At 35.0% G+C, this 18,778-nt stretch overlaps 1 protein-coding gene and 1 long non-coding RNA gene across 2 annotated transcripts in view; both read right to left on the reverse strand.

Annotated features, from left to right (window-relative positions):
• LOC128227662 (uncharacterized protein y4mH-like) overlaps positions 1–13,671 on the reverse strand; it is a 28,830-nt gene extending 15,159 nt beyond the window's left edge. The window contains exons 1-2 of the mRNA XM_052938403.1: positions 13,647–13,671; positions 13,223–13,467 (exon numbers count right to left, since the gene is read on the reverse strand). Coding sequence (XP_052794363.1) covers positions 13,223–13,467; positions 13,647–13,671 — 270 coding nt within the window. The remainder of the gene's footprint in view (positions 1–13,222; positions 13,468–13,646) is intronic.
• On the reverse strand, positions 685–5,274 carry LOC128227664 (uncharacterized). Its single transcript, XR_008259843.1, has 3 exons — positions 5,179–5,274; positions 3,269–3,362; positions 685–3,056 (listed from the first exon to the last, which is right to left on the reverse strand). It is a non-coding gene; the product is annotated as an uncharacterized LOC128227664 (long non-coding RNA).
• Positions 13,672–18,778: the final 5,107 nt, after the last annotated feature.

The following is an 18,778-nucleotide window of genomic DNA, read 5'->3' on the forward strand; positions in this document are numbered from 1 at the left end:
GTATGTGTACATGCTGGGTACCCCTTGCACATAATGAAAGCTAGGTATGAATAATATACGATTTTAAAATAATTGCAGTAAACTGAATGGAAGCTGTACACACACTTATAAGTACACATTCACGTGCTGTTTCACAACATCTCATGTAACTACTGAGAACACATGTTTACAGTACATATATTACACTGCTTTATTTGGACTCATTTTATAAAAAAAAACCCATTTAATTCCTGTTTTGTTATTATTTGTTATAAATCAAATGCTTGAAGTCATGTTTTATGATCTTATAATAAAATTTTATTACGGGTCTAGTTGTTCGTTGTAGCATTGTTGAGTGAACGTCTCTGATTTTGCCTCATAATTAATGAATTTCACACGAACATGTGTATGGAACCTTCTGTAATGTTTGTGATGTATGAGATTTGCTGTTTGGAGACTTTCAGACGGAATTCTTTCCTTAGAATTAGAATGTACCATTGTTTATTATCGCAATGTCTGTTAACATTGCCAGCAAAGCACAATAGTAGAATATGGAGTCTGCAAAGAAACTGGAGCAAGTAAATGAAATGCTAATTATTACAAACTTTCAGTCGTTTATGGAACAAAATGTAATAAATGCCTCATTGGCCAAAGTCAAAAGCTAATACACAAAAAGGTAAAAGGTAAGCCTGATGATAGATACTTTTTATTCCTCCATGAAATGAAGAGCAAAACATTGATATATATACTAATAATGACACATATTATGAATTACATTTAACACAATAATATTCAAACAATACGAGTAAACCAAACATGCATATTATGTACACAAGTAGACAAACAGAATAAAATATCAAGTACTCTCGAAAGATAACAAAATTAAGCATTGGTAAGAAATATTTAGATTTAGAGCAGCCCTCTAATCCTAGGTATAATTACACACATGAATGCAAAGCTAGTACGAAAAACGAAATAACTAGGAAAGCAAAGTGTGATTTTACAATATACCTAATTCTGGATCAACTTAATTCAACAAGTTATTGACACAAGCTACATATGATTTTAGCAAGGTACAAATTCTGAAAATTGATATCCCAATGTCCGTTTTGATCAGTCTGGTCCCTCGAGAGATTGTTTTGAAACTTACAACTGCTTACTGACACACTGATTTTTTTACTATCAAGGCCCATAATCTAGGCATGCATGGGCGGATCTGGCTGGTTTTCAAAAGGAACCAAGCTCTTATGGATATGTAGATACTGTTCAAGTTCCATCGAGATACAATCAAAACTGAAGGCTGTATCATGTTAACGAGCAACTGCTTACTGACACACTGATTTTTTATACTATCAAGGCCCATAATCTAGGCATGCATGGGCGGATCTGGCTGGTTTTCAAAAGGAACTGAGCTCTTATGGATATGTAAATACTGTACAAGTTTCATCAAGATACAATCAAAACTGAAGGCTGTATCATGTTAAAGAGGAATTGTTTACAGACGCACGGAGGCACATACTACGTACACACTACCATCGCATAAGACTAAATGACTAAACAATAAACCAGTCCATTAGTTGAATAATTAAATTATATGATTTGTAATGTTCAGTCAACATTTAATGTATTGCACAAGCTCATGGTTGTTTAACATGTTAAACTTGTTAGGAATTAAATATCCAGTTAATAAACATATTATTCTTTGGGTTTAATTGCTGTAACGTTTGTTATTCAAATTAAATGACGCAACATGTTCAAATGGTCAATTCAGCCCATTTCTAAATTTACCATTACCTGGTATGTTTGAATTGTGTTGACCAGGTGGATGAGGTTAATGGAGCAATGGATGATAATGGAACTGATTCAGAAAATTAATTGAAATTAATTCTTCTTGTATATTTATGTTTTTTCCCATTAATGATTTTTAAAAAAAACATAATTTCATTGCTTTTAAAGTATAAGCATGACAGCAAAAACAAATACTATAAATAAGCATATATATGAGAGACTGTCCAAATTTCATTAATCTGCACATTTGTAGAATTCATCATGAAAAATGGGCACATAATATTTGTTCTTTCTGAAGTTAACTGTATTACAAAAATTGTAATCAGATTTTGACTAGATTATGTACTGAACACATATGCCATGTAATAAAATAAAACTATGCCCTACATTCCTGTTTCAGTTCTTGTTTGGAGCACACCCAATATCAATGCAAAAGGTGCATCGCACATTTTTGTTCAAGATACATGTTTACAAGCGGCGCCATGTATAAGGCATTTTGAATAAAAAATTTTTTCCTTTTGTAAGTAAATGATTGAACACATCAATGAAATGACATACAGAATTATCATATCAACATTACAACAAGTTTATAATACTACTTGTTTTCCTACCACAGATTCTTCATGTTCTTTATGAAAAAGAAATTAAGAAAGTAGTGTTCATACATTTTGAATTTTTAATCCAGTGTTCTTTCTTACAATGAATGTAGTCAAATTATGTAGGGTTGAAGTATGTAGTTGCATTGAAAACATGAGAAAAGTAATGGGACATAAATCATTCAAAAAATTGTGTGCCTATGACAATCCTTTAAAAGAAAGAAGTTTGGAAGAAATTTATATACATAGAAAAAACATGATTATTTCATTTGTAGTACCGGTAATTCTTTTGCAAGGCCCAGAATCACGCAATGCATATCATTTGGTAAACAACACATTTTTCAGGCATGTGGGAAAAGGCTGTGACCTGTACTTTTGTTTTTAAACTAATATACGATACATTTAAGGAGGTTGCAATTATAAGTAACTTCTACTTCAATGAAATCGGCTCGGGTTCATATAAATCAGAAAAAGAAAGATACAGAAATCGAAATGTTATATACTTAATACTCTGTGTACAGCACTGATGATGATTGAATAACTGGTTATATACAAAACATTCCATATACGTAATTTACATTGCATCAGGGACCCACCATCATCTTCAGTTTAAGGGGTTTCATGCGCTGCAGATCCTTGACGTGTGCAAGCTGCTATTGCCCTTCTCTCCATTTCTATCTCATTGGCTGCAGGCTGAAATTTTTTAGTCTGCTTAGCACATCATAGCCACTTGGCAGAAGGTGGAATGAATTAATATTAACTTCAGTTATTATTATATGCAGTTATGACAGTATACTATCCAATGTTCTTCTATTACTTTTGATGAAAGGTTCTCTTCAAAGGACAAAAATGATAATCACAATTCTAATTGAAAAATATTTTTAAGTCATTACATGTATGTGTACCTTTTTTTCTCACAACAAGAAGTCTGCACAGTTCAAACATTTATACGTTCTTAATGTTGTTACTTGGGATGCCTCCTAGGATGGCTCAAGGCACCTGCAGAGAAACAATACTTGTCAGATAGAATATGCATTCATATAAAACATTGGTTTATACACTCTTTTTTTATCTCACTATTTGGACCAGATATAATACCATAGTTTTATGATAAACATTAGGTTTATCTTTAAAGATCTTCCAACATATATTTATCCATATAAAGCACATAAACAAGGCAACCTGAAACTTAAGGATTTGATAAGAAATCCTCAAGTTTGTAAGCAGACAAAGTTAATTTGGCAATATTTGGACACATTGGTTAGAGTCTCATTGTCAATTACCGGTAATGAAATAAACAAATGTATGGAATAAAAATACTCTGTCAATCAGACAACAGGTGGGATTTTTCTTGTTGCTTGTGAAAAAATACAAAGTACTTAACTGTTGTTTAATGAAATACCTTCTTTTTCATCAGAGGATTGATAATTATAAATCTAAGACAATGTTAAACATTGCATTATCACTAGTGTACGAGAATGATAAAATATATGCTATATTTCAAGCAACTCCAGTTATACCCCATCCCCTAAAGATCAGCCAGTGTTATATACTAGTACCTCTTCTTGACTTTAAGCTGAGAACAGTCATTAACTTTTTTTTCCTTTTCTTCTTTATGCAACAAAGTTTAAAATAAAATTAAGTGCACATTACACATCATTACAAAATATTTGAATTAGCTTGACACATCTACTCTAGCTGTTAAATAGATACATGTGGTTTACTTGTAACATTTTTGCTACCAGTAATAATCAAATATATTATCAGCTTTGACAGGTTATAATTTTCACCTACTGTAAAACCATTTTCAATTTTGTGTGGTATGAATCTCATTCATAATCCCTTGTATTTCCCACGTTTTTACAAATGCATCTAAATCCCATCGGAAAACATCCTCTTGTATACATTGATCGTATACTGAGGGCAATATACCAGTACTATTTTGCAAATATGTTGGTCAGTCAATAACAGTTGATTTGCACTACATCTGAGTGCAATTATTGTTTGTATCAGAATTTTAGGTTTTTATTTTTGTCTTCTTTGATCCAACAATCTGATCAATTTATCAAAAAATGAAAAAAGAAAGATTGAATTAATGCAAGCCATTTAAGTTCAAATTCTATGGAGATTAATTCTGTTACTACTATATATTTTAATGTTTAAAGTAACACTCTTATTCAAAATCAATACAAACGCATGTATAAACAAAAATAAAGTCTAAGTGATAAATCTTTATCTTCTTTCTAAATAATGCATTTATGGTGAATGCTAAAGATTAACTGTGATCTACTATGGTCTCATTGAAATACTGTGATTTCTGCACCATTCTGTTAATTAAACTTGGTACTTTATACATGAAAACCATAGATTTAAACATTTTTTCATACATTTGGTATATAAAAACAATTGTACCAATTGTGATAAATCTTATTCGGGAGAAAGAGTGTGCCTAGTTTATCATGCAGATTTTTTTTCAAAAGTTTACAAGCAAACTTAAGAGAAAAACATACAAGTACTTTACATAAATGATAAGCATTCTTAGGATAGCAGTAAGCCAGTTACTATCCTCACAAGAGACAATGCTCATCAAGGAATATAAATGCATAGGAGTGATTCAATAAAGTTAGCAACCATCTTTGATTTTGTCAAATCAAATATAGAAATCTCACTTTCAGATAGCTTTGAACATAACTGTAAACGAGAAGTTGAGCTAGACACAGGAAAGGACAGTGCGATTTTAATTTTTTTCACTCTCGGGGGCATAAAAAATACACCTCAGAAATCAGTGAGATAAATTGGTTTTACTTTAACTTACCCATAAGAACTCGATCAGGCCAAAGAACATTTGGATTCCTCTTCACAAAGAATGGTGGGAATGAAAGATGGTGTGTACTGTCCCTTCTGATGCACTGTATACAGGAATGATACATGTCTATTAATCATTGTTATCACTAACTACATGAAACATGGCTTGAAACGGGCCAATTTCAGCACAATTAAGAGAAAATAAATAATATTTATATGACCATAGAAAAATTGTTTGTATTTTGAAAGTCATTTTGAAACTCATATTCTTCACAAAATTGCAGTGTCCATTCATTTTCACTTAAGGCTTGATGGGATAAAATAGTTTTGAAACTATACCATTGAATTGCTTTCAATATTTTGGCTTTCCATGTCAAATATTTATTGTTATCATAGATGCAAATAAGTCATTGCCTTAACACAAAAGTAAGTACCTAAACAAGTAAATAATCAATTGAAAAGAACTCATATTGATAATTGGCTCCAAATGTAATCTTCTGTAAAAATCAACCTTGCCTTTGTGAGCATATCCCTGGATCTTTCCTGTGATGTTCCATCCTGAACATACTTTGGCTTTCACCATTCTGGAAATGCGGACAATGGGCCTGTAACAATTCAAAACAAAATTTTACAACTATAATATTAAATTGGGGTGGGGCATCATTTCAAGATCTGTTCAAAGACACAATTAAATCAGTGCCTGAATGTACAACAAGGCAATCCAAAGGACAGCTATATCCCCTGCAAATAACATTCTCGGATATCTGAACATAATGATATTTGTTATTCATATTGTGTGTACTAAGTGTAGGACCTTTAAATGTTAGATGTGACCTTGACCATTGAGTTATGGACACAGGTCAAGGTCACTGCAAATCATCCCAATGAGGACACATTTCTACCAGGTAATATGGTAATCCATTCCTGCAAGTTATACTCCAGACACGAGCATGTGTACTATGGCCTTTAAATGTCAGATGTGACCTTGAACATTGAGGTTTGGACCTGGGTCAAGGTCACTCCACATCATCTCAATGACAACATTTGTAAAAAGTTATATGGTACCCATCAATGCATTTGAAATATGGACCCGGATCAAGTTCACTGCACATCGTCTCAATAAGGACAACATTTGTACAAAGGAAAATGGTAATCCATTAATGCATAAGTAAGTTAAAGCCCGGACACGAAATGTTATGGACAGACAGACGAAATGCATTCCTATAATCCTCTCCCCACTCTGTTGCGGGGGAATAAAATCAGAAACTTTTTAACAATCATCATTCAATGTCCGTGGACTGGAGTTACAAATTCAAAAATATTACAACTTAAAGCTGCACTCTCACAAATTTACCGTTTTTACAACTTTTTTATTATTTGTCTTGGAATTAGCAAACTTTTGTGTCAATATCTGCAAACCAGTGATGAAAGACCGTTGGCAAAATGTCACATCGCAGATTTTCATATTTCCATTCCAAATTTAATGTTTTATGGCTTAGACGATTTAAAAAAATGCATAAACATCAATTTTGGAGAGGAAATATGAAAATCTGCCATCTGATCTTTTGTCATCAGTCTTTTATTACTGGTTTTCTGATATTTACGCCAAAAACTGCTCGTTCCAAGACAAAAATAAAAAAGTTGTCAAAACGTTCAATCTGTGAGAGTGCAGCTTTAAGTCAATTTACAAACTATCAAGGTACTGAGTATCAGTGAAAGTGGCTTAAACTTTGGCTTTCAAGGGGCTTTCTCACGTAAGAAAAGTAAGATGCTGGGTTTCAAATTTGGCCACGCGGGTTTGAACCCAGTCTCCGACACATTTTTTTTTATATCAAAGCGTTACACATTCTATTCGATAATTGTCCAGACATCAGATGGTCAAAAAACCCAGTAACTTCTCAAAAACAGCATAGAAATTTCCTTGTGAGCTACCATGAGGCAGACCATTTATAATGAAGATAAACCCAACAATTATGTCACATCACTGACATAAGCACAGTTTACCTGTTTAGAAATAGCACATAATGGGTTCCCAGTTAAAAAAAAGCATGGAATGATATGACCGTGCAAGTCATGTGATCATTTCATATCTTAAACTCAACTTTAAAGCATTGTAGCAATACATATAGCCCGGAATTAACATAACTGAGTTTTCCCATGCCGGTACAAATAAAAGGTGAATTTCAAGCTATTGAAATGCATGTAACAGTCCAATGACTCTATTGTTTCCAAAGTAACGTGTATATATTACAACGGTTTAATTTTGTTTGTACCGGAGGATTAGGTTGGGTAAACCAGAATAGCTATAATTCCGGGCTACAACTATTTGCTGTGACTTTCAGCAGAGTTGACCTTTACTGTGTCTATGTCGTGACTAGCCTTTCAGTATACTAACCAAATCTGTGATATTTATATATATAATATATGCAAATTATATAGATGAAAAGCATTCCTTTGGCTGCCATTTTAGAGCACCTGCTGACACTGTATAGAAACACCAAACCTAATTGTACCCAAAGACAAAGCAATAATAGTTCCCATAATTGGGTATTGGAACCATGAGTTCACTGGACCACTTTATTGACTTTTACAGCAGGGTATGTATTGATCTGTAATTCATTTTTTTTTCACAACAATATATAAAAGTTATGTAAATTCTAGACAATATTTTTAATTGTGTGCAATTGTATTATGCGGTGTCCCTTTAAAAGATTAATAGTTTCATATCTAAATCATGCTCCAGTAAGAGTACTTAATTCTTTTAGGTATTGGATTTGTATCAACGCTGTTAATAAAACAGTACTGTCATATAATGAATACCACTGACACCAAAATGTGTGATTTAGGTGTATAAAATAGTGTTTTTGTTTACTAAATATGTGTCTGTTTTGATGGATTTCTCCAACTGTTTGAACAAACTAGTTTGGTCGTTAGCTAGTGAAAAGGAGTATAAACATTGTTTCACTAAAAGCAATATATAGGTACCCTATGACTTGATATCAATATTATTCATGTTTGAAGTGTGTGTGGACATTTTTTTTAAAAAAGAAAAGATTACTATTACTATCTTTTGACTTTTCAATGTTATAACCCTAGAGGGTATTTAGCCTTTCTCGTATGCAAGGCTCACGCCTGTCATTTTTCGGCTGTGAATTTTAACAAATTCACAGACAGGCTGAAAAACAGACATTTTTTTCAAGTATTCTGTTTGTCATGTATAGTATACTATGAGAAATTCGTCCCTCAAACTGTCTGAAGAGTGACAATATTAAATTTTTGAAAAAGATGATCACACAAGTTAAATTGCACCAGTCAATTGTAACAACAAATTCCCAGGTCTGGGGGGGGGGAAACCAATAACTGGTGCATTGCATGCCACTTCCATGAGACAGAATTGTCATATTCGGAGGCAATTGTGCAGAGACCATGAAAAATACCGTCATGTTTACATGTTGAAATTAGACTTGGAAGATAAACAACCCTGAATGCTTTATTTAACATGAACACCTTGAGACAACCACCTTATAAAATAGAAAAAAATAGAAAAAGATGTAGCAAAAGGCAGATGTGGTAAACAAGAGTCCAGGTGCAATACCCTAGCTCTTTTACAAAGAGACCCCTTAGTTCCTTCACGGGCTAGGTGTGAAGCACTGATACACAGGGTGCAACTTACCTAGACTAAACCAGTACTGAATACACTACTTTTTCAAGCACTACACTGCCAGGCACCAGACAAGGGAGCTACATGTACTTGTACCAACTTTTAAAGTATTTCAGTAAGAAGTGGCTTGGGAGTTTGAACCCTGACCTCCAACTCCTTAGGCGGACAACTTTACAACTGGGCATCGGAGACAGTTATAGATATCTACCGGCAGTATTTATTTACTGTGACAATTCACAAACATGTCTTTTTCATTTCTTAACTCCTGTGTACATGGTTGTAAACATCAGTTTTTTGGAGCATTTTAAATGTTTGACAACTATTTCCTCATGATAAATTTTATTTTGTCCCATTACATGACAAGCAACCAACAATGTGGCTCTTACTTCTAAATAGAAGATTCTGATGTTGGTGATGAAATTCACATACCGTGACGTCAACTTTCATATAACCTGTTCTAATAGCCCCACAATAACTTACTGAGATGAAAAGAATTCAAACAGGAGTTATAGCAGGGCAGCTTAAAGAATAATTATGACATTACTGGTTGACCATACGTGGTATATTTCCAAACAGGGCACAAATACTGATCACCTACTAATTGTAACCAGCCCCCCCCCCCCCCCCCCCCCCCCAGGTCTGACTTTCGGTCCAGCCAACCCCGGGTAAAATCCCCGCCCTGCGGGGACAAACTGATGTTTAAACCCCGGCCAAATGCCCCCGCACCCCAGAGACTCTAAATAACGCCCAATCTCGGCTTAATATGGCCCTATGACAAAACCACCACGGTCACCTGGCCCTGCGGGGTCACCTGGAAAGTAAAAACACGGCCCTTTTCCCCGGTATACCCAAAGACCTGGGGGAACCGTGGTTACAATTGACTGGTGCATTATTTGATGAATACAGTTCATTAATTTCATCTTGTTTGTTGAGTACTTTTTAAAAAAAAAAATGCCATTTAATGTAAATACGCTTAAAAATCATAATGTAGCACACGCGGGAATGACCTCAGAAGATTCATGTGCATTTTTGAGGTTTTGTGGTTATGTTAACTTCAAGATATTTATAAATATAAATAATCTTAACATTTGAATTGCAATTGTTCCAAAAAACATTTGAAACAATAAATAACTTGAGTGAGGCTTATGCACCAGTCAATTGTAACCATGCCCCCCCCCTCCCTTTCTGGGGGATAGCGGGGATTTTGACTTTCAGCCCAGCCAACCCCAGCTAAAATCCCCGCCCTGCGGGCACAAACAGATGGTAAGATCCCCGCCAAATGCCCCTGTCCGCCAGGGACCCTAGGTATATTTAAAGCGAAGACAAAACCACCTCATTCACCCGGCACTGTGGGGCCACCTGAAAGGTAAAAACATGGCCCACTTCCCCAGCTATCCCTGGTATATACCCCACCCACACCCCCGGACCTAGGGGGGCCGTGGTTACAATTGACTGGTGCATTACAGTAGTGTTTATTCAAAATAGCATCGGTAATATTTATAATTGTATTACCATGCAAGGAAACAGTATATGTGCCCTCCATAGCATAATTTTAATGGTGTTTTTCTTTCCATAATATGAACGATTTTTTTACATAAAAAAATATTAGGACGGGAATCTGTTGTCACATTAACCAAAGATGTTTCATACGAAATTTTAACTTACAACAAAAAAGATAAGTGTGAAAAAACACTTAAAAAGTGTACGGATTTGTATCCTTAGCCTATATGTAGTCAAAGTAAAAACATAAAAAGAACTAACAAATATTGAAATAAAAAACATCAATTATTATTTTGGAATTGGATCGATGCCATTTTCACCGTTGGCTACGACGCTAAACTCAATTGAACAAAGTATTTAAATTACACACATTTAACACCACTTATCTTCTCATGATTTCATACAAACATGCAACCAAGTATGCGTAAGTCTCGTTACCGGCAAGGTATGTGTTATATGGGAAACGAAATCGAATATTTAGGGGATTCGATTTTGGTTAACGTAAATTGTTCTGAAGGGCGGTGCAAAAGCACGGTTACCGGTACCCGGTATTTGCAATCACTTTCCGATAGGACTGCTATATAGTTAATATTATAATAGTACGATGGCTGTTGTGGAGTTATAATTATTGAATATGCTCTTACTTTAAACTAAATGCCTTCATTTGATAACAAAGGTTATAGTTATCCAAATTGTATCCAATTATATATTTTGGCAGATAAGGCGATAAACCGAAACTTGAACCATTTTAGTCAATTGCACACTTCAATAAGGCTAAAGATTTTATAAAAAATAAATAAACAAAAAATGAAAATGACTTTCAAATGACCCCCGTATAGTCAACAAAACTATATGGGATTCAGTTTTGATAACTCAACAAATATTATAAAGTCATATTACACCAGACAGTTGATTCAGTTTTGGTTAAATGCAATTTATGGGTATACGATTACTATATGGGAGTCAGTTTTGGTTAAATGCAATTTATGGGTCTTTAATTACTATATGGGAGTCAGTTTTGGTTAACTGCAATTTATATGTATACGATTACTATATGGGAGTCAGTTTTGGTGAAATGCAATTTATGGGTATACGATTGCTATATGGGAGCCAGTTTTGGTGAACTGCAATTTATGGGTATACGATTAATATATGGGAGTCAGTTTTGGTGAACTGCAATTTATGGGTATACAATTACTATATGGGAGTCAGTTTTGGTGAACTGCAATTTATGGGTATACAATTACTATATTTGATCCAGTTTTTGCATCTCTACTGTAGGCTAGGCATTGAACGCACGTTACAATGAACAGCTATAATGATAAAACGGGATCCCTTACCGTCAACTGTTCGTTTCATTATAATGCTCACGGTTTAGAGATATCAAAACTGGATCCCATATAAAGTAATGCTACATACATACAATGCAATTAACCAAAACTGAATCCCTTTAGTCAGTTAAGTCAACTGTGTATTTCAATATGTTTTCACTGCCTAAGGATATCAAGCCTGGATCCATCTAGTAGTTTAATACCCATACATTTATGTTGCAAAAATGCAATTAACCAAAACTGAATCCCTTACAGTCAGTTGCGTCAACTGTTCATTTCAATGTGCGTTCATTGCCTAGCATACAGTAGAGATGCCAAAACTGGATCCCATATAGTAACTGTATACCTATAAATTGCATTTAACCAAAACTGACTCCCATATAGTAATTGTATACCTATAAATTGCAGTTCACCAAAACTGACTCCCATATAGTAATTGTATACCCATAAATTGCAGTTAACCAAAACTGACTCCCATATAGTAATTAAAGACCCATAAATTGCAGTTAACCAAAACTGACTCTCATATAGTAATTGTATACCCCTGAATTGCAGTTAACCAAAACTGACTCCCATATAGTAATCGTATATCCATAAATTGCAGTTAACCAAAACTGACTCCCATATAGTAATTGTATACCCATAAATTGCAGTTCACCAAAACTGACTCCCTTATAGTAATTGTATACCCATAAATTGCAGTTCACCAAAACTGACTCCCTTATAGTAATTGTATACCCATAAATTGCAGTTCACCAAAACTGACTCCCTTATAGTAATTGTATACCCATAAATTGCATTAAACCAAAACTGACTCCCATATAGTAATTGTATACCCATAAATTGCAGTTAACCAAAACTGACTCCCTTATAGTAATTGTATACCCATAAATTGCAGTTAACCAAAACTGACTCCCTTATAGTAATTGTATCCCATAAATTGCAGTTCACCAAAACTGACTCCCTTATAGTAATTGACTCCCATATAGTAATTGTATACCCATAAATTGCATTTAACCAAAACTGACTCCCTTATAGTAATTGTTTACCCATAAATTGCATTTAACAAACACTGAATCCTTTTTATCAACTGTCTTATGTTATATGATTATATATTCGTTGAGTTACAAAAACTGGTTCCCATATAGTAAGGATTTTCTTTTTTACCAAAACTGACTCCCATATAGTCAACACTTCGTTTCAATATAGTAATCATATTAGTAATTACGGCCAAGATATTTCAAAACTGCTTCCCATATAGTTATCTTATACCCATAGACAGCTTTAAACCATTATGTAGCAAATAAGTCATTTTACGACATTATCCATTTTTGAATCCCCTCTATCATTGAATAATGAGAAAACGTCTCCCATATAACCTCCACCTACCGGCAACACATTTCCTTCTTCTAGGCAGCCATTTTTGTTACAGTCAGCATCACGGTAGTGTAGCACCGCGCATGCCCACACCACGTGACTATTTTAATATTCCATATATGGTAAAAACCGAAAAACTTACCACAGCCTAGTGTAATAAAGTGCGATGTTTACCAAATACGTACATCTGGACTGGTCAGGTCGAGTCCAGCCACAACGCCAACAATGACCGGGTGACGCGTGGCCATGTCCATCACCCATTCTGCTTCCGCTGTGCCCCCGAAGCTCGCGTTCAAACACTGCACGAAGACCGCGTGTTTAACGGGTATGTCTTTTATATTTTTCTCAAGGCCACATGGCCAGTAGTCCTTGTGGATCCGCATGTCCGGCGTTGGCCAAGGGTACTTGAACTTCTCCAAGGCCCAAACATCTGAATCACATTGAATGATGCAAAAAACAACTCTTTTTTAAATGTTAATGCATTGTGTTGTGTCCATCCACAGTGCAAAAAAAACGATTGAAAATTAGTGCTAGCCGAATGGGTATTACCCGATCCAATCGAATTCAACATACCATAAGCTATGTTATTGCTATTGTAACATTACTTACGGAAATGGCAATCCACATACTCCATTGCTGTTAATGCAGGACAAGTCGTTCATGTGAACAAAGAGTCGTGTCTATAGATACCACTCACCTGGATGAAGTGTATGTATGCCATGTCGGGTGAAGTTTTTACAAAGATAAAGTTCACATTGACAAGGTGCAGTGTTTATATAGATAACGCGCAACTATGTACATCATTAAAGTGACACTCGTGTTCAAAATCAATACATACACATGTACAATAAACATAAATTTTGAGTGATTAAACCTTTAACTAATTAGCATACAATGCATTTATGGAAAATATTAATTACTGATATCAAGATTGTAACCGTCTATTTAATAGCTGAATACGCAAAAATATTAAATGATTGGTGAGCGCTAAAATATATACTATCGTCTCATAAGGTAGAAATGGCGTGTTTTCTGCAAATTTCTTTGACATTAAACTCGATATCGTTCATAAAAACCTTGAGTTCGACATTTATTTATCCTTTTTTGGTATTATATTGAAACAATTGTATTAATTGTGGTAAATCTTTTTGCAAGTAAGAGCGCATCTTTAACTAAGGCCGCAACAAATAGACCAGTTTACGATTACAGTGGACATGCGGGAACCTCGCCTCCATTACAAGGCATTATGTGTGTTAATAAAAAAATTAGGGATGCAAACGAATATTTGAATATTCAAATATTCGATCAAACGTTTGGTATTCGACATTCGAAACTCCTCGGCCATTTTTATCAAAAACAACCTCGGATGTATGCCGGTACATCAGTTGAAGTAGTGTTTTAGAATTGTATTTATTGATCTAAGTTTAAATTGATTGTCAGTGAAGTATATTATTGCAAACATAATAAAGATTTCCAAGAGTAAAGTCATAAAGTTTAACTGCTAAATAAAATTACTACGCGATCTACTTGCAGCGGACTTAAACGTACCTCTTTTTGAGTATGTAAACCGTCCAAATACATCCGAGGTTGTTTTCGATAAAAATGGCCGAGGAGCTCCGAATGGGTATTCGAATGTCAAAATCGGTATACGAATATTCGAAAAAAGGTGCAATGAAGAGAATGATTTTTTTTTGCCTACACTTCTGCTTTTGTTTATAAAGTTCGTTTGTCTTGTTTTTACAACGATTGGCCTCTAATGCCAGAGGTGTGAATGTGATGACAATACATTAAACACGCATCATCGTCGGGTACTATAAAAAGTCCCCCTATTCTTACAATAACTGACTAGTCCGCCCGGTTAGCTCAGTCGGTAGAGCGTTGGACTGCGAACCCGGGTTCGATTCCCGGGCGGACCAGGTCACTTCTGTTGTGATTGGTTATGACATCCTTTCTACGACCATTCACACTGTACCACTGCCCCTGGCATGTACAGAAGTTGTCAGTTCCTTGCAGAGGTGAAGGCACCTAGTACTGGTTAACCGCCCAGGATAGGTGTGCGGTGGTTGAACTGTCACTCTGGGACCCTTCAATGTGCTCACGCCGGGACCCGGAGTATAACCTACTAACACCACCACAATAACTGACTAGGAATCGGCTTCAACACCAATGTGTTGTCTTTGCAGCAAATTAAGATTTGCAACATAGCTCAAGTCGCCGTGATGATATGAATGCCATGTTGCTACAATAATGTTGTTACATACATGTGCTTTAAACTGTTTTCCTTGTTTCGATACAATGTTCGTGCTTTGAAATGGAAATGTATAGCGTTTTAGGATATATATCCTATATTGTTGTACAATAGATGAGTCAAATCCATATATGTTTTCGTTTTATTATTTTACTAGTTCCCGAGTTGGTATGGGTTTTCCATAGTTAAATAAGCCAATTTAGAGGCCAATCTCAGAACGAGGCTGCTCGTCCTACGGAAAGGCTTTCCATTGGCGCAAAACGCTATTTAACTAGGAATCCATTTAATTTCACATTGTTTAGAAATATAAAGGCAGCGGAATTGAAATCATTCGATTTTGTTTGTTCAAAATGTATTGCTTTTCCCCCTGAAAATGAAAGTAACTAAATATCGTCCTTGCTTCTCAACTTGACAAGGGAGAGTTACTTTCGATGGAAGGAATACAATAGCAAAAAATGTATTACTTTTCGCAATTCAATTTCACACTGATTGTAAGCAAGATTCGTGACTGTACATGTCATGATAACAACACGTTTTAATCCAATTAATTTTCATTAAGTAATGATTTGCCATGCTCCCCCTAAAATTTGTGTGTGTGTTTTAATGTTCGCCATGCCCTTTTTCATCAGGCCCCGTTGTCATCCATTGGTCCCCACCGTTGTTGCAAAACTTGAAAACTAGAATCCTTTCAACATCTAAGAAATTTTGTTTGAAATTGTATTCGATCCGGTACATGATTTGGTACATTTATTCTGAAATCCATATTATTTACCCCCCCCCCCCTTAAAAAACAAAAACAAATCCCGAAAAACAAACAAAAACATCATCAACAACAACAAACAAACAAAAACAACAATAACATTCAACAAAACAACACAAACAACAACAACCCCAAAAGAACCTCTGTTATGTAGCCCTTCGTTTCATCATGTAGCCAATCCGATATACATGTATACTGAGGGTATGACGGCGTACTGGTGGGGTGATATACATGTAGCACAGATTGCCAAGCACTTAAATGTCTTCTGCAAAATGTAAGTACATTGTACTACTAGAGGCATTGGCATTTTGTGAGATTGATCAGCATGTCGACTGATTTATATAAATGAGCTGGTATATCAATGAGTTTATGGCTATATATTGTAAGATCAATATTTTGAGTTAAAGATTGCCTTAAGATCAACTTGAAAAATGTACTTTCGAATTCAAACTAGCTGTTTCATAAATGACCAGCAAGGTTATCGTTGGAATCGGTGTATGTTCATCGGTGGGGTACAGACTCTGTTAGAAATCATCAAGCTGGGACGTGCTGATAATATGCGTATCACCCAGTAATCTAGGATATAAACTTCCAAATAAAGTTTCATTGAATTCAAGCCAAGTTTTTGCTGAGAAATACCCTGGATAATAACGGGCCTATGTCACTTTGCATACACATTAAAAAGGGTATAACTACGTGAAAAATAATTGAACCGTTAATTGCCGTTAATATGAGTAATCTCCGCCTGTAACTTAAGCTTTCCATAAGGTTTCAATGAATTCAAGCTAGAAGTTGTCGTTTAATAGCCGTATCAGAAAAGTCGGATGGACTGGTCCTTTTAATACCTAACTATATTAAAAAGGCCCTAACTCTAAAAAAAACTCTGAAAATCACTGAGCCGGAATGCTGCTGATAAGTGCATACTCATGTTAGTAAATCTTTCCATAACGTTTCATTGAATTCCAGTCAGTAAATGTTTATAAATATCACAGACACGAATAGTGGGGCGGACTGGTCGTATATCGTACTACTAAACATAAATAAAGGGAAATAACTGTGAAAAATCACCGATTTAGAGCGCGCTGATAATGGATGTGTGTATCTCCACTTGTGAGTGAAGCTTCTCAAAAAATCATTGAATATAAGCTGTTGGTAAGAAATAGCCTGTACACGAATAATGGGACAGATGGACGCACCAACATCTACGGCTTAATACGATGGTTGATATGAGGGTCCACGAAGACGTTTGACGTTGTACGACTCCTCAGTCTGGTCGAGTAACAGCTCGTATTAATTCAATACTTTTTTGAGGATTGTTCTTGTCATAATATTCGACAGAAAGTTTCTTGGCGATATATAATCATTTACCGTTTGTTTGTAATTGGTTATTTTTACGAGTCCAGCGTCAAGAAAATGAACGTTGGTGTTTTTGCAGCCGCGCTATTCTTAAACTTAAAACGTGGTTTTATTACACCAAATTCTAAAGTGACGTTTCCCCTGGAAAAGCCCATGTTATGTAAACTAAAAGTCTATTACAATTAAAGTCCACGCGTTCAATTTTGTCGGACATAAATAAATCCTATTTTTGATTAAAATAATTGTTGTGAACAACTTGTCATCGTACGTAACGTGCTTTGTCCCTCCTTATGTGTAATTAGGCTCCGACCCATGCGATCCAACCTGTAGTTCTATTTTTGGACTGTGCATACAAAGATGGATCGTACTATTTAAATGAAACAGTCGGAAAAGAATTCAACGTTTTTTGTTAGCATATATCCGTCTTTAAATAAATATTATTGTGTTTTGTTAAATATAGACATTCGGAACACCTCGGTCATTTTCCATTGTAACAACCAACAACACAATTTGCAGGCAGATGTGTGTATGGATCAAACTGGCAAGACTTCTAAAATGTCGGTATCACTAAGAAATCCTCGCCAAAACGGAAAGTCTTGAGTTTCAACTGTTTCTCTGTTTTTAGTAACAGTGAGCCACAAATGATATCCTATGAAAGTTCTCCATAAACTCTTCCTTAATACCAAATTTCGATATGTCAACCCTATCGGAAGTTATTCAGTCCCTTCTGCTTTTCTATTTTAGGTAAGTGATCTTGACCTTGACCTTGACCCAAAGGGTCCCAAACGCAATCCCATAAAAGATCTCTATAAACTTTTCCTAATGATCAAGTTCAGTAAAAAAAAATCAACCCTAGCTTAAGTTATTCAGCTCTAACCGTTTTTCTATTTTTAGTTACAGTGACCTTGACCTTGAACCCAAACACAATCCCATAAAAGGTCTCCATATACTTTTCCTAAACACCAGGGTTTTTTTTCTTTTTGGAATCACTAAGAGGTGATCCTTTCATTCATAAAAAACATATACAAATCATAAACATGACAAATAATCATGATATACAACTATTTCATGTTAAAACATTGCACTTTAACTTAATAAATATAACTTGTATTTTTTAACAGAATATTCTTAGTTGCTTTTAAATTTCATTATGAACTTATTGAGAAAAGGAAAATGAATTCCTTTTTATATCATATTTGAATAACCAAAAGGTTGGCATGTTTAAACAAGACAGTGAACCCTAACAAAAGTTCTTCAGTTTTAACCGTCTTTCCATTTTTAGTAGCAGTGACCTTGACCCCAGGGGCCCCAAACAAAATCAAATGAAAGGTCTGCATTAACTCTTCATAAATACAAGTTTTGTCAAGATATGTCAAC

This window comes from Mya arenaria, chromosome 3 (genome assembly GCF_026914265.1).
Source record: "Mya arenaria isolate MELC-2E11 chromosome 3, ASM2691426v1".
Taxonomy (NCBI): domain Eukaryota; kingdom Metazoa; phylum Mollusca; class Bivalvia; order Myida; family Myidae; genus Mya; species Mya arenaria.